Source organism: Pseudopipra pipra, chromosome 1, assembly GCF_036250125.1.
Source record: "Pseudopipra pipra isolate bDixPip1 chromosome 1, bDixPip1.hap1, whole genome shotgun sequence".
NCBI classification, from domain to species: Eukaryota; Metazoa; Chordata; class Aves; order Passeriformes; family Pipridae; genus Pseudopipra; species Pseudopipra pipra.
In genome coordinates, this window is record NC_087549.1 from 137,339,571 (window position 1) to 137,365,708 (window position 26,138).

The following is a 26,138-nucleotide window of genomic DNA, read 5'->3' on the forward strand; positions in this document are numbered from 1 at the left end:
GGTAGGAAGATTTCACTGCCTTTCAAAAGGCTGAAAATCAATAGAGATTTCTTAGTAACTAAGATGACAGACTGTGTAAAGCCTTATTTAAAACGTAAAATTATACTGTAAGAGCCAACTGATATTGTTTTGGTTAAAAAAAACAACCTTGGAACGTAGGTGCCAGGTGAAGTTTTATTTCTATATCAACATGGAAATAGTTTTTGTATATTTCTTAACACGTCTCAATTCACCATCCTAGCCTAATGTGTTGTAATGCATATTAGCAATTATTTTTCCCCAAAAGAATTTTTTGTGCATCGTGACATCAAAAATAATGGTCATAGCTAACACTAACCCTGACATTTTGGAAGCAGCTTACTAAAACAGCTATAGGTTACATAAGTTTCAGTGTAAGTTTTGGACTGAAAAAGGAAAAAGACTAATTGTCTTCACAACCTAACCGAATTTCTCACCTAACAAAGGCAAAGATTAAGTTGTAGGAGAAATGTGGCATAGCAGACTTATTTTTTGTTTGGAACTAGACACAAGTCATATTATTCACACAGCTAATCATGGAAAAATTTGGCTTACAATTTATAACTCTTGAAAATGATATAAAACATCTGCCAAGAGTAAAGGTCCACACCCTGGGCTTCTTTCAGAGCAAATGCCCACATACATTTTTCTTTTAATACCAGGTTCACCAGCATACATGGAAGGCAGTATTGGGGGGGGGGGGGGGAAAGATATAATATTAAATATAGTTTGCAGTAATTTGGAACAGGTAGTTTTGAATTGAATCAAAAAGTCTGGAGTCACTAGATCTACAACACGGAAGAATAACTTCCTTTGGAAGGCTGAACACTGCAGCTTCTTCCCTCCAGTATTTCTGTGACCTGGGTCCAAACTTTCGTACAATTTGCCTTGCCCTAGACCACAGTTTCTAAACAAACAAGGGTCTGCAGCTCCACAGTGACATCACAGGTCTGTAAAGGGCAATGGAAATAGAGCTGTAATCCTAAAATGTGGTTTGAGGGGGAACACTGGAATGATTTTAGCCGTGTAACTGTGTAATTAAGCATTTTTGTAGGACAAAAAAATGGTGCTGGATGCTGTAGATGAGTTAGGTATTCAAGCATGCACCAAAATAGAAACTGTCTTTTCAATGCTCAGGGAAACGCACCCAGAATTATTCCTAGTGTTAATGTCTTCCTGCTGCAAAATGAACATGCAACATAAAAAATGCAACACAAAATTCCCCTTTTATTTTTTCAGCATATGGAAAACAGACTTTCAAACAAAAAAACCCCCGAAAACCAAAGGCAAACTAGTGATTTGTTTGGAAAAACAATAATGGGGTTGATGTCATGTGAAGGCTAAACGCTGTAATAGGAATCGGAACTCTGAATGTCTATTTGTATCTTGGCAGTGTGATGTTTTGAAAGTTATAATCTCTGTACTTTGCAACCTTGAGATTCATTTCACAAAGAAATCTAAGACACTTCACAGGTCTGTTGGGTAAGACTGGCACACGAAGCAGACTGAAATCACTAAAAGAAATAAGTAAAGCCATGCTGTTCTGAAATTAGCAATTTTAAAATAGCAGGAAATAATAGCTCAGACTTTGGAATGATCCACCTTGAATAAAGTTTTACATAATGACATCAAAAAGCAAACAGAAAACCACCAAAAAACCAAACCTGAGTCAAGATTGATTGATCTTGTTGCAATGGTCCTATACGAAACCCCTTCTTCCTTAGGTTATACTTTGCTCTCAGAAATCGGTTAATTACTATATGTTGTAATACATAAAATAAGACACAAAGCTAACACCTAGTGGTATCTTCCAATCTAATTATCACAGCTATGTATTTTGCATACAATTTAACTAAGATATAACATAACTGCCAACTACAGCAATCTTTTTCCAAAGAAAAACTCGAATATAAAATCCTTTGTTCAACTGTATTTACTATAATTTTTCTGCATTTATGCTGATTTATGAAACAACCCATACCACAGAGGTGGCAATGCAACCAGTTTTAGATTAATTTTAAAACATGTAATAATCTCTGAAATTGCTCAAGAAAGATGAAATGTGGTGGGCATCAGTTCAGTTAGGTTTTATTTTTCTTCTTAAAATTTCCTTCTGAGCTGCTCACTCACAAGCAACATGTTTAAGTTCTTTTATCAGTACAAGCAGACTCAGCTGTTACTGCTAATTTAATGTCCTACTGCAAGTATGGCATAATTGTGAGCAGGCAGACCACCAGGGGAGTTCTGCATTATCCTCATTTCACTTAAGAGGGCAAAATTGTCCAAGGAATGAATAGAAAATGCCCACTATTAAAATAATAAAAATAAAAAGAGAACTAAAGCCTAAAAAATAAAAAGAAGCAGCTGTCAGAATTTGACAACTGTTGACACGTACCATTCTTTTAAAATTCAAGACAACTGTAAGTGCATGTTATGATACATGTTGCCAAGAAAGCAATGCCTTCTTTATTATTAAAAATATCATTTATAACGCAAATGAAAGGAATTGTGTGTTAAGGTGAAATCCAAGGGATGGAGCTTGTCTCTGCACTGACTATCATGAAATACTGAAATGACAGCTTCAGAGCTTCTCATCAGTATGTTAGGATATTAAACAGCTGAAGATGGTCAAACAGGAGGTAAACTGAAAACAGAATGGAAAAGTACCATTCTTAAAAGTCAATCCAGACAACTTTTCTTCCTAAAAACTGATTTAAAAAAATGTTTGAATACTAGTACCTATTTTACACTACCAAACTAGAAACACACTTTCCCCCCAATTTCTTATATTACAGTCCACTAAGTCTTTCTGCGTAATTGTTTCTTCTTTATAAACTCAGTAAATAACAACTTGCTGATTGATAGGAAAAAGATTCAAGAGCATCATAATTTTTGCCAAATTTGCCTTTAAAAAGTAATTTATCTAAAATTTACAGTCTGTATCGGAATGTGACTGAAAGACTTGCTCTTCTGTTTTCTGACTTCTCCAGCTTTAATAGAAGTAAACATGTTATTCTTGATATTCTGGAAACCATTTGATTACTTCAACATTGGCATTTGAAATTCAATATGAATTACTTAAAAGCCTGCTTAAAACCTAGAGCATTGCTGGAAATCTCAGCCATACATTTTAGCACCAAAAGCTTCCTGTTTTATTACTGTTTCTAAGATGTGAACAGCAATAGGCACCTTCAAAAATAAGTAATTAAATAATGCTACCATTAATTGAAATTATATTAGTGTCATTTCAGAATAATATTAATACATTGATGATTTAACTTGCCTCTGGCTAAAAATTAGCTAATAAGTAACTACACCAGCTACGGTTCTCAGATTGTCTGGTTTTGTTTAATCATTCAGGACAATTTCTTCTAAGATAGGAGATGCCAAAATCTCTTCAGAGAATTTGCTAAAATGTCTTTTTTTTCCCCCCTTCCTTTTCAAGCCAAAATTTTCCATCTGTTTTAACATCTTTAAGACTGATTTGAGATTCCCAGAGATGACAACAAACAAAAAGTTTGAAACAATGACATCTACTTAAGTGAAAATTGAAGTGATAAAACATGGTATAACTCGTCAGTTATGAGTAATGGACCATTTACATACTTAGGTCAACACAGTCCTCAAAGACCTGGAATCAGTGACACATATGCAGACATACATCTCATAACAGCAGCCCTTTAGAACTGCTCAGAGTTTCAAAACAAAACTTTGCTTGTCTATTTGTAGAAATATACAACACCTTTTTTATTTAACCGTAAAAACTGCCTTGGAACCATCTGAGTAGCTTAGGTGAGTAAATCACTGCTGTTCTCATGCCTATTGCAGATTCAGATCATAGTGACAATGAATGTCCTGAACATCTGCAATCCACAGGTGCAGCATATTCTTCTCACCCTTTCAAATCAAACAGCAGACTCCAAAACTTAACAAAAGCCAAGTAATAAGGAAAATAATATTTTTCCCTTGCTTAAATCTCTAGAACTATTTCTTAAAGTGTAAAATGTTGTTCCCTCAATGAACTTAGAAGTCTATCCAATAATTCCCTTTCTTAAACATTTGTTCTGAGTGTGAGCTTGTGGCTTCCCTGCTGCACTGCACTGTTGTTGGAGGAGCAGAAAGCTGTTCTGAAAGCCTCAGACTGTCTGCTTGCAACATCAATAAGCTTTGTGCAGTTCCACCTCCAAGAAATCAAACTATTAAAATAGCAAGATAAGAATTATTTCTTTTAGAAAAGTACTCAGAATCAAAGAGGAGGTCCTAGATGTGAAGTTGATAGGAATTTTTATTTGCCTTACCAAAGTTATGATTTCACATTAAATTTAGAGAATTGTTGTATACAGTTATACAAAACTACACAATTTAGTTTCAACTTAGCTATAAGCAAGTTCAATAGTAATTTTGCCATGAACTTCCATGGGAACAAAATAAAGGCACTGTTTCTTTGAGGTCCTCACTTGATGTATTAACTGCACTATATGTGTACTATTATTAATGTATTTATTACTAAGAGGCATATTCCTAAAACTGCTCAAAACTACTGCACTAAATATCTGTACAGTATCAGCTGCTGTACAGCTGAATACGCAAAATATTGTTCAATTTTACATTATTATTATTCCAAGCATTAATGTTGCAACCTGAAGTAGTCCCATCGAAATAATCTGCCCTCCTCATCTCTGTCACACTATTTCAGCACTACCAGCAGAGGTTTTCAGTGACTTAAGTTACTGTTTGTAAGACAATGAAGGGTTAATCCCTCCGTTTTAAAAACACTAGAGTTGCACTACTAAACAAGAACAAAAACAGATGACAAGAAAAGAAAGGAGACTATTCAGGACATGTTCTTGAGGGCCCTGTACAGCAAAAAGAGAGCTTATGCTGACAATCCTAACTGCAGCTGGCATTTGGGACATGGTAGTTGCCTAATGTTGGAAAAAGAATTTTAAGTGTTTGGTCATGCCTTGGGACAAAATGGAAAAACTCTGCACAGAGTTTTTCATGCAGTCAGAACTGTAGGGCTGACAGCTACTGCCATGTCCCTTACTCCTTAGTGCAGTTGTGTGATCTCTAGAAGGCTCAGAGAGGCAGGTATGATACAACTAATGCTTAGGAAAAAAAAAAGATCTCAATGGAATTTGGGGACAATATAAAATAAAGTCTCTTAAGTGAACTGTTGAATGATCTCATGCTAATTCAGAAGGAATGTGCTTAGAAAAATTAAGAAAACAAGGGTCATGGGTTCATAGAATCACAGAATACTCTGAGTTGGAAAGGATCCACAAGGATCATCAAATCCTACTCATAAGTGAATGGCCCCTATGGGGATCAAACCCACAACCTTGGCATTATTAGCACTGTGCTCTAACCAACTGGGCTAATCTCAGGGTCATTAGCCTTCACCCAAATTTGAAATCTAAGAAGTCTGAGATGATGGAGACTATGTTCCACTTTCAATTATCTATAGAATCTTTAGACAAGCCTCTCCTAAAGCACCATCAGCTTATTTCAGTAAAACCTCAAAGAAAAACGGATTTTGAGGATATTAAATGTCTCAAATGAACCGAAGTTGAAGGTGCAGAAAAAGAAAGTGATCAATTTCCTTTCAGAGGAAAGCTTCAGTCCAGAATTTGAGGCAGACTGTCTCTCAGTATGGCTACATGGACATCTGTCAGTCACTCGCTCCTTTCTATGGGCTTTACATACCCAGGGTTCTCACAATTCAAAGTTTGGTACATCTTTGCATTCACTTTAGACATGGTGCCACGTCACAACATTCCGTTAACTGACATGGGATTTCCATAAATATCAATATTAAAAGAGCAAGAGAAAGAAGATGAAGAAGCAGGAGGGAGGAGAACAAAGTCCTGATGTTTTCCTATCACAGGGCAGGCCCTGAAGAAACTAAGAGAAGAGAAAAAAGGAAAAGGAGGAGGTAGAGGATTGGCTCACTTACCTCTGAAATTTCAACACCATTGCAAACCACTATTCAAAGGTCTGCAGAAAATAGAGGAAAGATAAAGGAGGGATAAGGTAGAACTCAAGAGGGAAGAATATAGCAGAAAAAAAGAAAAGGGGCAGAACAGCACTGGTTATGTTTGTTCTGAGACTAGCTAGCAGGTTAGATAATTGAAAAAGAAACAGAAATGCACCATACCTTTTCTTTGTCACTGGCTTCTCGAGCCACAGTAGAGCCCTGAAACAGAAAAAATGGATCTAAAAATGTGCATATGTCAGAAACTAATTTGAAAATGTTACGATAACAGGTCAAAAAGTGGATGAACTGTATCCTTCTGAACTTGAGAGCTGTTTTAAAGAAAGGTGATACAGTAGGTAGAATGCCCAGGACTTCTGAACTGCTGCAACCACTTGAAGAAGATGTATTATGAGAGAAGAAAGATGGACTAAATCCTCAAATGCTCTACTTCTATTGTCCTCCTGATTCCTGGAGCTTCTTCCTCATCTCATCCTCATTTTGAGTCTATGATTCTGGAAGTTCAGTTTGCTCGGCAGACTTCCCATCTTTTTGTGCCAATTAAGCCATGTGGTTATGGAATAGCCTATTCTACATAACTGTTTCGACATATAAAATACACATTTCAAAAGGATGTCACACAATATAAACATAAAAAATATTTAAGAGATCATAAAGTACAAAAAAGAACAATGCACCTCACAGCAACATGGAGTAAAAAGAAGAGATGAGACCAACTGTGGATTCGCAAGATTTACAGTGGTTGCCAAAGACATTTTGGATTTGTTTTTTAATCTATTTTTTATCTTAAAACCAGTAGGCAATATGGTGCTTCCTGAATAAGTTGGAGATGAAAAAAAAATGACCATATATATTTCCTTAAAAATTTCCTGAAGCAGGACCATACTTTTATGTACCCAGCATTTGTTTACCACATAATAGCACTGCAAGAAATAGTAGCTACAAACATGACAACTGGATATTGAAAGCTGGGTAAATTAGCTCTACTGTTTGTTGGAAGGTGTGCATCATGTAAAGAAGTGCTGGAGTGGAGTCTTATTGTTTTAAAGAACATGAGGATTCTCAACCACGTCCATGTTTTTCTTTTTTTTAAGAAAGAAACTTAAAAAACATATGAAGGATGGAGAGAAAAGATATACGGGACAGTATCTCTTAGTTATATGTGTGGCCCAGTTTTATATTGTTAAATGATAATAAAGCCTGGCAAATGCCTGACATTTTAGTTAACTGATGAGACATCTTTTATATTGTACTCTGTGCTCCAACAGACTAGTAGGCCGGAAAAAAGATCAGCTGACAACTAAACTGAAGGGAAAAAAAAAGATTCACAATAGTAAAAACTAGGGAGAATGCCAAATATCAAATTTGGCAAAAAAATGACACTGAAGTCATTTTAACAAAATGCCTCTGTGGCCAGGAAAATGCCTTTGAAATCCTATGCTGATCTGTGGTCTTTTTTTCTTAGTACCTACACAGGTAGAGAATTGTGCTATAAGTGACTTCTAAGCTAGTATCAAAAATACTAATGTATGAAAAAGGATTCTGAATCTACAACTGCAGACGCTGTAGCAAACAATATAAATAAAAGGTGATTTATAATATATGCACTGTCACTATAAATCTGCTCAGTGAAGGAGTTTGTTTCAAAGAATAATATGATATTAATGTTAAATTTGAACTGTATGAGAAGTTAAAGCAATGCTTACAGCTGGACAAACTGAATAGAGCACAGAAGCATTCACAGAGGTAAACAACAGCAAGACCTGTTGACACCAATGTTAAGAATGTACTGTATATAAGTACTGTTTCATTTTTAATATATTTGAACATTATGATGCTCTAGAACACATACAGTTCTCTCAAATAAAAAAAACACAAAACTTTCCCTGGTAACAACTACTGCCAGTAATACTAAATATCAAAAAGTAAATTGTTGACAATTCAGAAATCAGTTCTTATAAATCAAGTTCAGTCAACTACCTAATGAATTGCTAGGTAGAGACTTGACAGTAGGAAGGGACAGTGCAGTACATCACAGGACAATTCTCTTAATATAGAAAGATAAATGAACATTTTAAAACAAGCTTGCAGATGCACTTAGTGGTTCAGCACAAAGAAATTAAGTGTATTAGAAAGAAGTAGGTTTCTAAGGGGATACTTTAGAGAGGAAATTAAAATACAATCCCTTGGGTAGAAAGACAAACTACATTTTGGGCATTCATTGTAAGGCCTGTATATTAACTGTTGGCAAAATTACAATGAGCAGAGAAAGCTTCTGGAAAAAAACCCAAAACAGATCTTATGAAAAATGCAACAGATATTTTGTTTTTTATAAGAACTTTCTCCTTTTCACTTGAATTATTTTTAACATATTGAATGAATTGTGAAGCTTTTGTAATCGTGATGTGCTTTGTCAGTAGCATTTATTGGTTTAAATGATGATATTTAGTTGTTTTATAAAAGCCCTCTGCAGAATCAACTGTGGCTGGCTTTCCATAATGTTGAAAAAAACCTATAAGAAGCAGAGTTATTATTACTAGTGTGAAGTGTTTTACCTTTAACCATTAGTAACATTCAACAAACATACCTGGTTAAATTGCTGCATTTAAAAATGCACAAAACAAATAAATTTGTACAATTTCTATAAAACCCTTATTCAGTTTTGCTAAACCTAGGTGTAGAATTAAACCACTTAATGCTGACTCTTACGCAACACAATTTTAATATGATTAAAATTCTGAGCAATATTCAAGCATCAGAACAACCTAACATTTATAGTAAAGATTATCATCTACTTTATCAGTCATTTCAACAGCAATTATTTCTCACCTTTAAATCATATTTTCTATAAACAGATAAACGATGGCTGAAGACATTTCTTGTAACAACCATATATACTTCAACTCCATCAACAGTAAGCCGGTACATGCCCAAAAACTGGGGAAGAAGTGTATTCCCATGACACTCCACAATAAACTGCAGAATAAAAAGAAAAAAGAGAAATAAGGGTTGACACACATAAATATGTATTTATATCACTTTAGATATAAAATTCCTAGAAATAACACGTTTATTTGCTGAATATATATTTGTGTGGAGACAAACTTAAAAAAAAAATCATGTCAAAACAAACCCCTTCATCCGGACGTTATCCTGCTTTTAGGCCAGTGTTTAAAAATTAAAATATTGAACTGCTTAACTTACAACTCTTGCCTTCTCATAGGAAGGGCAGACTACATTTGACAGACCTTTCAACTTTTTTGGTCCAAGAAGCACATCTAAGCAGATAACATTTTGGTATTGATGCTGAATACCACACTGCTGTAATCTGTACTCCGTTGTCCCAGATTATATTTAATTTGTATGTTCCTCCATTCTCAGTATTCGTTTATTAAAATGAACATTTATGGTGTTGTCACAGCAAGGGGTATTATTTATCATCACCGACTTTCTGCTAGTTCCTGTGTGGTAGTAGCCTTTCAGGGTCAATAGAGCTGAACAGTGAAGTGCAAGTTCCCTGTATTTTTTTACTTATGAATCATTATATTTCCTTAAGGTCACCATATTCCACTACAAATGGCCTATTAACCTTAAAAAAATTTGCCACCTGCACCTGCAACCTGTCTTTTTTTTTCCAACCACTTGCCTTAAAACTAATTGTTCTGTTGGAAGGACCACTGGAGGAAGCAGAAAAAGCAGAGACACATTGAGGATGGGAAGTATTGAAGAATGAATTTTTATTCCCAGAATAAAAATGCCCATACTGTATTAATCCTAAAACCCTACTCAAACATATCAGCTTTGTTTTGTGGAATCAAGGAAAAGTTAAACCACAATGATGCAAACCAGAAAAGGACTCACCAGCTTTCCTCTTTCTGTTAATACCAAGTCTCAAACTGAGGAATATGGAGAAAATTTAAACATTCAAGCTCCAAATAGGAAACATCAAATCTACCCAAAAGTCAGCTTTTAAAGCAGAACAGCTTCTAAATATTCATTGAATACTGAAGCTGCTCTTTCTTTTGTGCCAAAGTGACCTGGTTATTAGAAATACAGACTTTAGAAGAATTTAGAACAAGTTAACTGAATAAGCCATTTGAATTTTTTAACAAATGTAGGTAGTATTTGGTAACAAATGACATAACAAAGCACTTGGAATCCTGGAGATTTTGCAATTTTGGGTTCCTCTGCTAACTTTAAAGAATTTCTCTCACTAACTTTCTATTGGATTCTGCACATATCACAGGCAGACTTTCCTTTTTAATTGGCAAAATAAAACCAGAAGGATTTAAGAGTTCTGAAAACAATCCTGTCCACCGAGAAACAAAGGGAATGAACAACAAAGACAGAAATTGTTGACTGTGAATTGAACCCAATTTTGACTGACAGCTCTTGACACATGAGCCCTGTTGAATCTTGCTGGAATAGTTTGGGATGCTCCTTTCTGCCTGCCCCAGAGCTCTAGTGGAGGTTCAAGCCCTGAAGCAGAGAACATGCAGTCATGATGCAGTTGTGACACTTCACCGCGAAGCGTTTTTAAGCTCAAACTGTCAAGGAATGGGTAAAACATGTGAAGGTCCTGCAGAGGCTCAGTGAATACAAATCAGAATCCTAGGAAGGAAATATGACTGTACACCCCAAAATGCAAATAAAAAGTTTGTCAGTAAAAGGCCACAAAAGCAATGTCAGTCGTGAGCAGTGCACAAAGAGAAAACTTCTGTTTAACAGATACAGAATTTTTAAGCTGGAGTTCTCAAATTGGAGGATTTTCAATCATAGGGCTATTACCAACATCACAAAGCAGCTTTAACACATTACAGGATACACAGCTCATTTTGACCATTAGTCATTTCTCTTAGAGATCCAATCATAAAGTGAAATGAGAACTATTAATGCTGAGCTTACAGAAAATCTGTTTAAAGTACTAATATCTATTAGTCAAACTACAATGATTATTTTGTTATAACAAATGATTATTTTATTATAACAATGATTATTTTGTTTATAACAAAAGTTATAAATGCCAAAGTACTTGGCATATATCCTAAATGTAAATACTTTTTAAAAGTTTTATAGAAAGTGTAGAGGGTTGTTCCTATAAAATCAGTTACTGAGAGACTTCTACTCTACGATGATTACATTCTGCAAGGACGATAAAAATTAATCTAGGTTCCAACAAGAGTTTAGTGTCACGGAATTTCAGGCTACTCAATTCTTTACTCAATGGGTTCAGCCATTCCTAATCTTATGGCTTTTAACTACAGACTTTAAATACTTAAAATATTTTCCAGATGGGGATCTGAGATGCAGAGTCTTTATCTGAAATCATACAGAGAGTTTGTGCCACGTGAAGGAATGCCAGCTAGGCACCTTGACTAATAACCCCCCGCCCTTCCTCTCAGCTGTGAGTGCCAGAGTCTTGACACTTAAACTCTCTTTTCAACCCTAGCTACTGCTATCTCTCCGATTTTAACCTTTCTGATCCTGAGTGTAAAATCTGTAAAATGGCAACATCATTAACATAACATGAGTTACATACCCACCATAATACCATAAAACAAATTCTTCTGTTAGCAGTATACAACCCCCTCCCAAACTGTTCTGTACTATGTAACAAGGACAAAAAGGCCATTAATGAGAGTTGCTTAAGTCCTATTTGTAAGTTATGGTTTGCCATTTGCTGATGCTGTTGTTTCATTTTAATACTGCGCAAACGAACCCTTCTGAAAGGGCAGTGTTACCAGCATGCAACACAGGACATGAGGAGCTCTTCTTTCTCTTCCCTTGATAAAAAGGGATGTGGCCACATTCTCGCAGGCTTCTAAGAGACCCTCTCAAAGCACACCACGTACCGCACAGTTGTTTCCCATTTGCTGCTGACTGTGGACACTTGTGCCATTGCAATCTAGAGAAGCCTCTAAAATTATTTCAGTGTTTCCTTAGGACAGCATTTCTTATATTGATGGGGAGGCAAAGGAAAGAGGGAGGAATGCCACTTGCTTTCAGCATCTACAAGATTGGTCTAGAACTTCCTACCTTTGAAACTATCAATCCCCCATATCTGCATCACAGAGGAGGCAAAACGTGTCATCTGTTTGGGTGGGAGTCCAGCAGGACTTGCACTGGTGACTGTGGTTGGCAGATTTTCAATTTGTCCATCTTGATATAAAGGAAGTAGCAATTTAGTCACCTCAAGGTGCTTTTTAGGAATGATTTCCTGAAGTTTCCCACTCACAGCTGGAAAAAAAGTGAGCCTAGAAAATAAGCCAGTACATTCTTAACAGGACTGCTAAATTTCAGTGAAAGAAAAGACCTGCACTCCTGTATGTTAACTTTTTCTAAGAAGAACATTAAAACAATTCTACCAGCAGATTTCCTAAATAAAACTGTACTACTTAGCTAATACATTTACAAGTCCTTATATGCAGTAACAAAATCCATCCTTTCTAAAACTAGTGTTGTAATAAACACCCTATCATTTCATTGTTATTTCAGACAATTTTAACTTTTGTGCACAGCATAAGGACACTAAGTAATGCCATTAACGAGGTAAAGTAACATCAGCATATCAACATTTTATCAGCTATGCAGCACAGGTTTCAAACAAGTAATTTTCTGAGCTCTCTGGAAACTCATGCTTAAAGCTGAGTTTAGTTCATTAGCTTCCTGCTTCACCATGGCAATGCTAGTAAGGTATCAGGATGACTAAAAGATAGCACAATATTCACCAGCAAAGAAGTTACAGTACTTTTGGCTCTTTTTGGAAAAACACAGGGTAAACTTTCTGTTTCTGCTATATCTCCTCCATCACTTGGAGACAGACTGTGGAATGACTTGACATCAGTGAAAACTAAATCCTGAATTATATCTATCTTGGTTCTATGTGAAAACTCAACATTCCTATTTCTCACAGCTAGTCCTGTTTTGCAAACATTAATTTAGAAATACATACCATGCTCATTCTCTGTTATCCCTTTATATATTATTTTCACAATTTTCTACAGCACACAACAGAAAGTAAAAGATTTTCAAGTCATATAAAGCTGTTTTCTTCCAGTAAGCCATGTAAGAAAGTAATTTCATTTAAAGAACTATGCAATAAACATACAGGTTTTCATATACAAGCCCTGTGATTCACACAGGGCCTTAACACTTCATGTTGTTTCAGACTTGGGCCAGTGTGACTTTTACTTCTAGGTGCAGCATAATCTCAGTATTTCCACCACATGTGATTATCTAGGCTACAGATTTGCTACCAGGAACATTATTCTTGGTATTGCTACAATCAAGTCACTGTGTGGACTGACCTCTTCTGCAAAGTGCTGTGCACAGCAGCAATAGCTTACATACACAAAATACAATAAATACACAGAAAACATCTGCTGGTGAAACCCAGGCCTCAAGAGAGGCAGTATGGCCAAGTTCATTCTGCCAGTTTGTGTAGTTACATATTTACCTATGAAATTTCACATCTTCCAGTGAAGACTTTTGATGTGTTTTTCGGTTACAGTTCCAGTCTGTGTGGTCCCTTTGTATATCAGCCTTATGCAATTCCATTTAACCACCACACTAATGAGTTTCCAATTTTCAGAGTTACCTCTCCTATAGGAAGAGTTGGCCCATTGGATGCAGGTGAAATGCAGACTGTTTGGATGAGAATGCATATATTCTCATCTCTACTTTTTCTGCTTCTCCTATTTTTTTCAGATCAAAACTGCTTTACAGGTCAGTTATCTTAGCACAGGGCAGAGGCTGGGTTTTGTGCTGCCTCTTGATTCTCACAAGGAACTGGCTGAAAGGCTTTTTTCAACTACATTTTTTGCAAGCCTCTGAGAAATCACCACCTCTTACTACATTAGGACATACAGAATGTCAGGGTCACCACTACATGGCATACATCCTTCTTCATGCCCAGTTTTGTTCAAACAGTATTACATCATACTGCCTTGCTTTGCCTTTGTACCTACCCTTTCCCTTCTTTTTGTGACACATACGGATGCGGGGGTTGGGAGGACGGAAGCTGCTGATAACCTGTGCAAGTAATGACACGGAGGGAGGATGACACAAATGTAAATGTAGCTCTGCTTTAGCAACCTACCAGCTTGGTGCCAGCACATCTCAGTGCAAATTCCTAGGCACCCAGTCCCCACTTTCTTTTCTGGGATATTCTCCAGCCTATGTTGTCACCAATTCCGTGACTAAATTGGTTTTAGCCTGCAGTAATGTTTTTCTATCTATTTATGATTTTAATTTTTCTCCTACCTTCCACACAACATCCTTGTGCTATTCCTTGAGTCCTGTATAGCCCTGAACCCTGTTCTTGGTGCAATTTCCCCCCTTTTCACCTTATTGTCTAAATTTTCCCCCCTTTCATTTGCTTTCCTGTTTCTTTCATATCTTTTTTCCTCCCCAGCAGCTAAGGTCATATATTTTTCTGCTTTTGTTTTCTCTTTTATGCTGTTAATTCCCCTTTTTTGCTCATTCTATTCTTTCCTTTCTTACCATCTCCATCACTCCACTGTTTGCTGCCTCCGGTAAATGTGCAGTCTCTCTCCTTTACCATTATTCACTATTTCTGCTGGTTGCCAGGGAGACAAACAGGCAGTGCAATAGGTGTCAGTCCTGCATACAATTACCTGTGTAGGGAAGAGAACTGTGCAGTCAACAGGGACAACTGCCTATAGAAAACCTAAAAGGTACCTGCACTCACAAGTAGCTTTATACTGGAAGGTTTGTACACTTGTATTGGGTTTGTGTGGCCAAGCTTTGGTAGTGGGGGGGCTACAGGGGTGGCTTCTGTGAGAAGCTGCCAGAAGCTTCCCCCATGTCCAGCAGAGCCAATGCCAGCCAGCTCCAGGATGGACCCGCCACTGGCCAAGGCCAAGCCAATCAGGAATGATAGTAACACCTCTGTGATAACATATTGAAGAAGGAAAAAAAAAAATTATTGGACAGATGAAAACTGCAGCCAGAGAAGAGCAGAATGAGAACATGTGAACAACTCTGCAGACACCAAGGTCAGTGCAGAAGGAGGGGGAAGAGATGCTCCAGGTACTGGAGCTGAGGTTCCCCTGCAGCCCCTGGTGCAGCCCATGGTGAGGCAACTGTGCCCCTTCAGCCTATGAAGCACCACAGGATGCTTCAGAGACCCACACTGGAGCAGGTGGATACTTGAAGGATGTGACCCCGTGGGAGGCCCAAGATGGAGCAGGGTCCTGGCAGGGTCCTGCAGCCCCATGGAGAGAGGAGCCCATGCTGGAGCAGGCTTTACTGGCAGGACTTGTGGCTCTGTGGGGACCCATGCTGAAGCAGTCTGTGCCTGAAGGACTGCACTCTATAGAGGAGTGACCCATGTTGCAGCAGTTCATGGAGAACTGTTGCCTGTGGGATGGACTCACACTGGAGAAGTTTGTGGAGAACTGTCTCCCATGGGAGGGACCTCATGGGAGCAGAGGAAGGACTCCTCTCTCTGAGCAGCAGCAGAAATAACCTGTGCTGAACTGACCATTCCACATCTCCCTGAACCACTGTTGGGGAGGAGGTAGAGCCTGGAAGGAGGGAGGGGTGGAGGGAAGGTGTTTTTAAGATTTTACTTCTCATTCTCCTGCTCTGATTCTGTTAATTTAATTAATATCCCCGCTTCGAGCCTGTGACGGTAATCACTGAGTGATCTCTCCCAATCCTGATCTTGACTCATGAACCCTTAGTTGTATTTCCTCTCCTCTGTCCAGTTGCAGAGGGGAGTGAGAGAGTGGCTTTAGTGGGTATCTGGCATCCAGGTTCCCCCTTTGTTCCTCTTGTTCCTCTGCTTTGAGGTGGCTTCTCAATTTCTTTTCTTTTCTGGTTAGTTGGGTGTCAGCACTGAGGAATAATAAATTCCTTCTGAAGTCCAATTTAATGAAAAAAGAAAAAAAAGGTGTTGAAAAGGTGTTGGTTTATCTGAGACACTCAAATTGCTTTCATTTATTTTTAAAAATTTTTATCCTGCCCATCATCTGTTCTCAAAGAGCATAGGGATCCACTTTTTTACCAATTTAAGATTTAAAACAAGTTTATAAGTCACTGGAAAGGGCAGCGTGTCTTGCTTCTGACATTTCAGATACCATAACAGCTGCTTTCAGAATTTTACTCAACTGTCATTGATTTCTGCCCTTGAAAATCATATTTGTAGTTTAGAAAACATCTACATATATAGTAATATCTACAATAGTACATTCTGTATTTTATATAAATTAAATTTTTGCGAAGGACAATATACCCAAAAGAAATATATAAACATAGCTGGAATATACGCTGGAACAAAAAGTTTTCCTTTAAGAGGTAGCGGGGTACTACCCATTTTTAAACAGAGGGTGAAATCCAGGCAATGCAATTATCATAGATGACTTTGCTGAACTCTCCCTTAACAATGACAAAGGGAGCAGTAAGTTTAATTCCCTTTTTCTGATCCATGCTCTTGGAGTCAGGAGCATAGGTTTAAAACAAAACTGCACTAGATGTGGAGGTATTTCCAATGAATATTTGATTTTGCTCTCAAATACTATTTAAGTATTTAACATAAAATTGCTTGATTAACTTTCACAGTTTTAAATGGTCCAACTACATCTGTGAGCCACAGCAACAGCTTTTCTAGTATCTGAAAGTCTGACCCATTTGAGTATATCAATAGTTCTGCTGCATTTCATAAGTAAATGATGTTCAGCTGAGTAATACCTAAGAGTAGTAAGACTATTAACTGATAATACACCAATAATACAAACCTACTGCAAATTATCATTAAAATGTGACTAAAAGCAGTATTTCACACTGTGTATCAGAAAATATTACTGTATATAGAAACTGGCCAGCATAGAGATTCACAGAAGAACCAAGCATGTTATATATATATATATATATATATATATATATATATTTGTATTTACCATAACACTTTAAAATCTAGCTGGTTCACACTCTAGGCCATTTTGTCTTTCAAATGCAGATAGGCTGACCCATGCATGATGGACTTTATAGTCTAGTCACAAAAAACTAGATGCTTTGTAACTTTAGACACAGAGAAAGGCATTATTTGCCCTGTTTGCCTGGTGTTTTGTTTTTGTTTTTTTCTTCTTTTAACTTTGGGAAAGAAAATAACAATCTCTAGTGTTTCTACTCAGTACTAAAAGTGTCAGACTCATCTGATGAGTTGACAGAAAGCGTCAGTGTTTAGACTGAAGTGTTCACCATCTGTCTGAGGTTGTGGGCCTGACTGCCACTAAAAAACAAGGCATCACATCAGATAGGGTAAATGAAAGAATGCAACTCATAATTTTGCATTGCAAGTATAATTTACAATTGTCAGGACTATTATTTACAATTCAACAGTTTGAATTCAGAATTGATATACATACTTATATGATGATTCTATAGTAACTTCTGATATGCCTTCAAGCCCAGTGCACTTTTAGTTATTTACACATTACTAGCATGTAGCCCTAGGCTTGGAATTTGGTCTTTGATCAGATTATCTTTGATGATTTAAGAATACCAATCTAGACTTATTATTTTTAAACTTACAAGTGTTTACAGGCTATGAACTATTCTCTGCTCCTTCTGTAAACACCTGAGTATACAGACTGTGTAACTATAACCTCAGTTCCTCACAGCTCCAAAGAACAGACAGGTAATTGCACCTTCTGGCAGATGGAGAGAGAAAGGACTAAAAGAACTGGACGGGATTGTGAACTATACATCTCCATGCTCTCCAGTTACTGATAAAATAACCTTTATTCTGACTTTCCAGTGCCAGTCTACATCTCTCTTTCTAACCCTTCGGGGACTTCACAAAAAATCACTGGTACTTGGAATTAGATTTTGGAGGTTCATGGGAAAAGCTGCCATGTTACATTTCTCTGCTGACCACACAAGCTCCAGATGCCTCACTGGTAGTTTTGCAGTTCAAAAAGGTGTAAGGAGAAGGACAGCCTTTTTGAAATGCCAGGGATGAAAACTATTTTGGTAAATGAAGGTCATATTCAGTCTCTCACACTTCTGACTTGTCCCAGTATTCTCTGTTTCAAGATAGGTGTCCTCTGGTGTTTATTGTTAAGCAGTTCAAGCAGTCTTGGAAAACACTTGATAAGGCTTGTTTGGTCCCTAAGCAAGGACAGAGGTACTTCCAAGGTCCAGAATGATTCTATCAACTTGGAGTTGTTAGCCTTAATAAGGAAACAGTTGAGTAAACATTATGGTTTAAACGAAACTCATTCAGAGTTTCAACCTGGGGAAGGAACCTGGAATGAATTTGTAGAGATGAAAAAACAAAACCTGGAAGAGATGCTCTGTCATAAATGGTATGAATTTCACTCATATTCATGTCATAAGTAATGGAAGATAATTACTGCCTTCTTGGGCAGGTGAAAGAGGGTGCAAGATACTGAAAGTTTACAAAACACTGTTCCTAATGAGCAGATGATCTAACATCAGTTCCTTTGGGGCTACTTGATCTCTAACGAGGGAGAAACAGTCTTCTAAAATTCACATGAATCACCTCCCTAGCCTTCAAGCACCTGGAAAGGTTGTTCTTCCCAGGATGAGCCCCGTACTATGTAATCAGGTCTGAACATGTCTGCACACTCCCTGTCTTGGAAGGTTCAACCTTTTCAAATTCAGCTCTGTTCTCAGAGCAGACTGGCAGAGGCTATGATGCAAGGGTATGCCACGGCAAGTCCCAAACCAGTCCCAATCACATCTGGGCTATGAAGCATAGCTGGGCCAGGAATTCTCACATATCTGGTGAGTCCTGTGGTAAACAGTGAACTGAAACTGGAGAAAAGCTAACAAGCACACTTGTCCCTAAAATTCCCGTATTTGGTAGTTTAGTGTGTAACTATTAACAATTAAGAAAGATACAGGACAGTATTACATATAGGTATGTAATTCAGTACAGGGAACTTGACATTTCCTCTACTGGCAGAAGAGAGTCTGCCAAAATAAATGTGAACTCAAGAGAACTTGCTTTATTGACAAAGACTTCTACAGGAGTACCAGTACATGGCATGTGAAATGTCTTGTACTACTGCAACTATGCCACCTTACAGAACCATAAAGTTACATCCATACAAGTGAATTAGTGGATTGTCTTCTGGCCTCAGTTCTAGTTGGAATGGAACAACTCACACATAAGTTATTAAGCTCTCCTCTAAAAAAGGATGCTCATATTTCAACTCATAATATTAACTCATCTAAATTAACACCTTTGTCCTTGCCCAGAATTATTTAGGAAACAGCAAGCTGGCCCAAAGCAAAACCACAGTAGGAACCATTAATGAGCTCAAGTGCCAGTGGATGGCATTGCACTGTTTCTGACTAGAAAGGTAATCTAAGGTTAGTCTGTGTGGGATGACTTGGTCAAGGGAATTATTAATACCTTTCCACCAGGGCATTGGGTTCTCTAGACTTTGAAAAGCAGGTGAAGACAAGCTTCATTTGTCTGAAAAACATCTAGAGAAATGGCAGGACAAACTGCTGTACATACTGATCCCAAGCATTCACCTTTCAGCAGCAAAGCAGAGGACATTGTATCAGCCGTCGTCAGAGCTAATGGGATTTAATTTAGATTTTATTCAGTACATTGCTAAAGATACTGAAATTAGTTAATTTCATTGAAAAGTCCAATTATTAAACTGTCTCTGTATTTGAGTGCTTCTGCATTTACAGTTTTGTAAAGTGCTTTCAAGTTCTGAGACAAAAAGAAATACAAATTGTATGTTTATGAATCTTTTAGAGGCACCAATGAGAGTTTTTTTATATTAATGTTTTTCCAGAATAAAGTGAAATTAGATGCCTAGTAGAGATAACTTTCAGATCATTATTCCTTGTAACCTAGCCTATTATGAACCCTGATGTTGGAAAGCATTAATGAAAAAAGATTCCAAATTATTAAGTTCATTCATCTTAGCACTGTCTTCATTCACACTCTTGAAAGAAGATTACTGTTTTGAAAAGCAAAATGACTTTTCAGCTGGATTAAGTCTCAAGATCTGGATCGTTATTACTAGCTTCTAATGCCAAATATGAAACAGACTACAACTTTAATTCTGCTGCCTGCCTCACAGATCAAACCCTTTCAGAGCAAAGCTAAAATTGTAACTTTGAAAAGTCATAAAAAATAAACCCCAAATTACAATTAGGTAATGGTTTAAAATTTCTCTTTGGCAAAACTGTGATTAACAGATTTCTTAGAAGTATTTCTGATAGTGATATTTATTCACATTAAAACAAACACATGGTGGTCCTACATGTTATTTAAACAGAAGGACAACAAGCAGAGAGAGAAAAAGAGCTCATATCTAACTTCCTGAAGGTTTCCCAAGCTACTCTGGACTTGCAGGGCATGCAGAGATCTCCCTTTGAGACCCACAAAGATGGCTGGCAATACCTTCAATCCCAAGCACCCTGAAAGAATGCTCGTCTCCCCTGCACCTCAGAATTAAAACCGGTTTTACAAAAGTAGCATTATTAAAAGAACTGCAACAAACAAGAACATTATAAAACAAAAAATAAACCACCCAATCAACAACAAAAAAGCCCAACCCTTAATGTCCTGAAGTCTTTACCTGAAATCCCAATTTACGGAAGAGAAAAGGAATATGGAAAGAAGGACAAACCCACCCTCTTATTGGGTAGCATATTTTAGGCAATTTTTAGAGGCTTTTCTGACTTCTGCAGCTTTAGAACTTATTCAAACAGATCTGGGGCTAAGAAAACTAGCACTGATTTTATTAAGGGTTCTCATATTTCCCAATATATGGCAAATACACTGGCACACTATGGCAGCTATCAAGGTTGATTTGAGGGATCTCCACTGTTCGCTTTTGACTTTACTGTTGTGTATGAAAATTCACATTGTGAAAACCAACTTTTTTATTAGTAGGAATTTTACATTAATGATATTCAATTTTTCATTTCTCATACAACTTTAATGTTGTTAAGTGACATACAGAACAGTCAGTGATCAGATCAGAAAGAGTCCACCTGCACCATTCATACACACGTACACAGACATCTCTCTCCAAGCAAGTCCAGAATTAAGTAGCTTCAAGCCTGGAACTCCACTAGCCAAAAGAAAGACCACCTTCCTAGTAAGGCAAAGGAGCTTATGGCCTCCAAGTTAGTATCTCTGCATCATGTAGACATAACTTTGTACATAAAGCTAGCACAGATATTTAGAGAAGTGCAGCCTTGTGAATTGCAGACATACAATATATTGCTGATGCAAAAGGGAAAAAGTCTGAAGTGACTCTTTTCCCATAATTATTCATTTAAAACTTTTAAGACTATAAAAAAGATTAGCATTATAATATATAAGAAGAGATCCCACATGCTGATAGAGTTCATGTATTACCTGATGATATTTCTTCAGTATGTTGTGCATTTCTGCTACATCTTCACTTGTTATAGTTTTGATGATATATCTTTTGTCGTAAGATGTATGAAAGCGGGCACCACTGCGTGCTTGGGAATCATTGGCAAGGGGTGAACTTCTTGTCAATGAATTCTGTCAATTATTTAAAACAAAAAAAAAGTATCAAGTCAGGCAAAAGTATGTAACTTTTAATTAGAACAAATATAAACAATTTACATTTATATTAAAATCTTTTCCAATACATCTGCGCCAAACTGAATTCTGCAAAACACTTATTCACAGACTACATTATCTTGAGAAAACACTTCAAAAGTATTCCAAGAACAAAAGCATGTCTGGGGGGAAGGTATTGTCCATCAGTGGTTCAAAACTCATCCTCAACATTCGATGAGAATTTATTGCACTTTGTTATGTATACAATATCAGCTTTTGGGAAGAAAGCATACAGTAATTAAAAAGCCAAAAACAAAACTGTGTTACACCACAATAATTATAAATAGAGGAGTCATCCATAGTTACAGTATCACTTTAAAACTAGGAGGATGTGCTCTTGAGACAGAGTCATCTGGTACATAAACAATATCACAGGTAAATTTCTGAGTTCTAGTACCAGAGCTATTCCAATGATTTCATATCCAGAGTTAAGCAAATAATAATACTGTACTGTATCTCCTTTTGTAAAATAGAGCTACCTCCACACAGTCTCGAGAAGGGAAGATTAGTTAATGACTGTATAGCAGTTAGAAGAAAAACTGCTAGAGGTTAGGGAGCATTTTTAGACTGAATTTTGAGATTACCTGTGCTTCAACAGTAGCAAGAGAAGCCCTCTGCTTTTTTTCAGAGAATAAGAAGTATTCAGAGTAGATTTTTTTTATATTTATAAAAACAACAAAACTAAACAAAGTATAACAACTTGCTGGAAACATCTTTCTTTACCAGTAGAAACTCATGCCAATTGTTATATACTTGAATTACACAATTTTTTTTTGTTTTAATAAGTAGTAACAGCAGCAACATAGCCATGAGAAAACAAGGATGTTCTTACACCCCTTGTGTACTTCCATAAATATGGACATACACTGAAAAGGTTAAACAAGTTAATTACAGACTGCTGGAACACTTCTATGTTTATGAAACAAACTTGCAGTAACCATCTGGTATATCCCTACTGGTAGCAGAATACCCCAGCTCCTGCTATTGTTCCTCATTGTACCACACTGCACAAATAGCTCTTGGTAAATTGAAATACACCTCCTCCCTTTTCACAGTCACACAGCATAATGTTCTCCCTGCTAGGTGAAAAGCCTTTTTATTTTCACAAGAAGTTTTATAAAATTTTATATATAAATGTAAACATTGCAGGTTCCTGAACAGCAAAGGTTCAGCTCCAAAAGCTATAGAATGAGATGTTTGTGTGGTTTAATAAGGCATCCTGAACTAAGTCACAAAACAGATTTACACTGGAAGAATGATGATGCTTTCAGGTAGTAATTACCAATTACTACATCTACAATCAGGTATCAAACCCACAAAACTTTCTTTTTGTAGGACCTATGTCTTATTTGGAAGTTTTAACCATTGTTAAACCTGTTCACAAGCTCTATGGACTTCAGCAGGAGGTCAACATACAGATTCAACCCCTGTGACAGAAGGTCAGTAATTATTATAAATTAGTAACCTCGACCAAGAGATGAGGGCACCTACAGTCCCAACTTAAGATGGCATTTGAACACACACAATTATGTCTCCATATTTTGGAGATCCATTGACTTTGACTGGCCTTCAGCACAGTTAAATTTATCCCAATTGTGGAGTGCTTTTCAAAATCAATTTTATATGAAATAAAACCATTTTCCCACCAGGTTACTTAGTTCAAGTGAAATACTCAGGAGTAGCAGGAATAACACTAAATCACCTAAAAGCACACAGTTCTACAAGGGCTTATTAGAATGAAAACCTTAATTACATGTAAGAGAAATAAATCATCTTCATCTATATTTCTAGGCTTGTATAATGAACTAGAATAATTACTAATGTCTATGACAAAAAGTGACACCTTTCTCCATTATCCTCTCTATTCACTAGCAAGAGAAAGGGCATGGGTGCTTTATAAATCAACAATTTTTTCTAGACTAACCAGAACAGAGCTTTAGGGACAACCATTGCAGACATTGCAGTTCCTTCTCTGCACTGGCTTTTGGACAGACAATTTAAACAGATTGAGTCCTGATATGCCATCACTTCACACAGTATTGAAGATAGTAGAGAAGAGAATTTAAGTATCATGGCAGCTTTCCTTGGCTGTTTTCAGATTTTTTATATTCAAATTAATTTCCCACCACTCCACCACTGAAGTCTATTCAAGGGAACAAGTATCATAAAAATAATTACATTTTCTTAATGCTATACTTGATACCAGTACTCCATTAATTTTCAAATTGAATCATAAATAGAGTTGTTGTTAGAAGCAATACTCTGTAGAAACTCTTTCTGTTCTACACTCAGACCTTGGTTTTGTTTCCAGGCCTGTATTTAGTAGTTCAAGATGAAGAACTGATAACAAAAGTTCAAAACCAAAAAAAAAGTGCAAATTCAGTTGCCTTCATCACAAATCAAAAATATGATTTAACATAATAATTATTTTTAATTATGAAAAAAGCAAACACATGGGTAACCATTAATGTATGTGGTGAATTAAACTACTGCTAAGTTATTAGGCTATAATTCAGTTAGTAATAATAAAGGCTACTGAGTAATTACTTGTTACTGTTCCCAGAAGAAAAGGGTGCATTATTCTGAGGTTAACTATTGCAATAAAGCAGTAACCGCAGTTTTCTGAATGTATTTTTTTCCACAGAACCCTAGTATTCAAACTGTAACCCATATGGTATAAACCTTGAAAGCAATTAACCTGGCAGGAGACCTAAGTTGTCTTCCTATAAAAAGCTGCAAAAGAGTGTGCTTGCTAGTCTGCCACCGAACCTCTGAAGGAGGAGGAAAAGAAGGAAAATGTGAAATAGGACTTGAACTCAAAATTTCAAATACTCTTAAGGTTTATTTTAATATCCTTCATCAAGAGATTTTCAGATATGAGTGGAATTCAGACCTGGGAGCACCTGGTTTAAAGGAGGACCCAGTCAACTGGAGGTTAAAGAACATGATGCCCATCCACAAGAAGGGCTGAAAGGAAGATCCAGGGAACCACAGGCCTGTCAGCCTGACCTTGGTGCCAGGGAAGGTTATGGAGCAGATCATCTTAAGTGCCACCACACAGCACGTGCAGGACAACCAGGGGATCAGGTCCAGCCAGCTTGGGTTTGTAAAAGGCAGGTCCTGCTTGACTAACCTGATCTCCTTCTGTGACAAGGTGACCTGCTTAGTGTATGAAGGATAGGCTGTGGATGTGTCTACCTGGACTTCAGTAAAGCCTTTCACATTGTTTCCCACAGCAGCTTCTGGAGAAACATGGCTTGGTCAGGTGTGTTCTGTTGAATGGGTAGAAAACTCTCCATATGTCTGGGCCCAGAGAGTGTTGGTGAATGGAATTACATCCAGCTGGCACCTGGTCACCAGGGGTGTTCCCCAGGGATCAGTGCTGGGGCCAGCACTGTTTAATATCTTTATCAATGACAGGGATGAGGGGATCAAGGTCTACTAGAGGGCAGGAAGGCTCTGCAGAGGGATCTGGACAGGCTGGATCAATGGGAAGAGGCCAGTAGTAGGAGGTTCAACAAGGCCAAGTGCCCTGTCCTGCATGGCTACAGGCTGGGAGAAGAGTGGCTGGAAAGCTGCCCAGTAGAAAAGCACCTGGGGGTGCTGGCCAACAGCAGCTGAACATGAGCCAGCAGTACCCAGTGGCCAAGAAGGCCAGTGGCATCCTGGCCTGTATCAGCAACAGTGTGGCCAGCAGGACCAGGACACTGATTGTCCCTCTGTACTCGGCACTGCTGAGGCTGCACCTCCAATCCTGTGTTGTGTTTTGGGCCCCTCACTACAAGAAGGACATTGAGGTGCTGGAGCGTGTCCTGAGAAGGGCAACAAAGCTGGTGAAGAGTCTGGAGCATAAATCTGATGAGGAGCAGCTGAGGGAGATGGAGCCATTCAGCCTGGAGAAAAGGAGGCTGACGGGAGACCTTATTGCTCTCTACAACTACATGAAAAAAGGTTGTAGTGAAGTGGAGGTCAGCGTCTACTTCCAAGTAAAAAGCGAGAGGATACGAGGAAATGGCTTCAAGTTGCACCAGGGGAGGTTTAGATTAAGTATTAGGAAATATTTCTTCACCAAAAGGGTTGTGGAGCATTAGAACAGGCTGCCCAGGGAAGTGGTTCAGTCACCATCCCTGCGCGTATTTAAAAAACATGTAGACAGCTGTTACACTATGAGAATGAATGAACTACTAGTATGTTTATCACGGTTCTTTCATTACAATTCAGGCTAGACAGGAAAAAAATACAAAAACTAGTCAGATTCAAATAGAAATTAATAAAGGAATATTTTAAATAATCTAGAAAAAAACTAGAAAAGTCACTGACTTTATACACATTCTTGTCGTTTCCAGCAGTAGCTTTTTTCCTAATGGAAATTAATTCTGCCTGATTGCTAAGTATAATGACAAGTTAATTTGCAAATACAGCTATCATACCAAAGATGTTGCCAACAAGAGAATATAATACATCTGTAGATAATTATTTAGCTGCACTTTACTTTTTCTTAATGCT

At 37.4% G+C, this 26,138-nt stretch overlaps 1 protein-coding gene across 3 annotated transcripts in view; it reads right to left on the minus strand.

Moving 5' to 3' along the window:
* PIP4K2A (phosphatidylinositol-5-phosphate 4-kinase type 2 alpha) overlaps positions 1-26,138 on the minus strand; it is a 106,900-nt gene that overhangs the window by 12,552 nt on the left and 68,210 nt on the right. For 2 of the 3 annotated variants that reach the window (XM_064635365.1, XM_064635383.1), the window contains exons 4-6: positions 21,399-21,551; positions 8,843-8,989; positions 6,176-6,214 (exon numbers count right to left, since the gene is read on the minus strand). In XM_064635365.1, coding sequence (XP_064491435.1) covers positions 6,176-6,214; positions 8,843-8,989; positions 21,399-21,551 — 339 coding nt within the window. The remainder of the gene's footprint in view (positions 1-6,175; positions 6,215-8,842; positions 8,990-21,398; positions 21,552-26,138) is intronic. The other variant, XM_064635373.1, reaches the window with a different exon arrangement.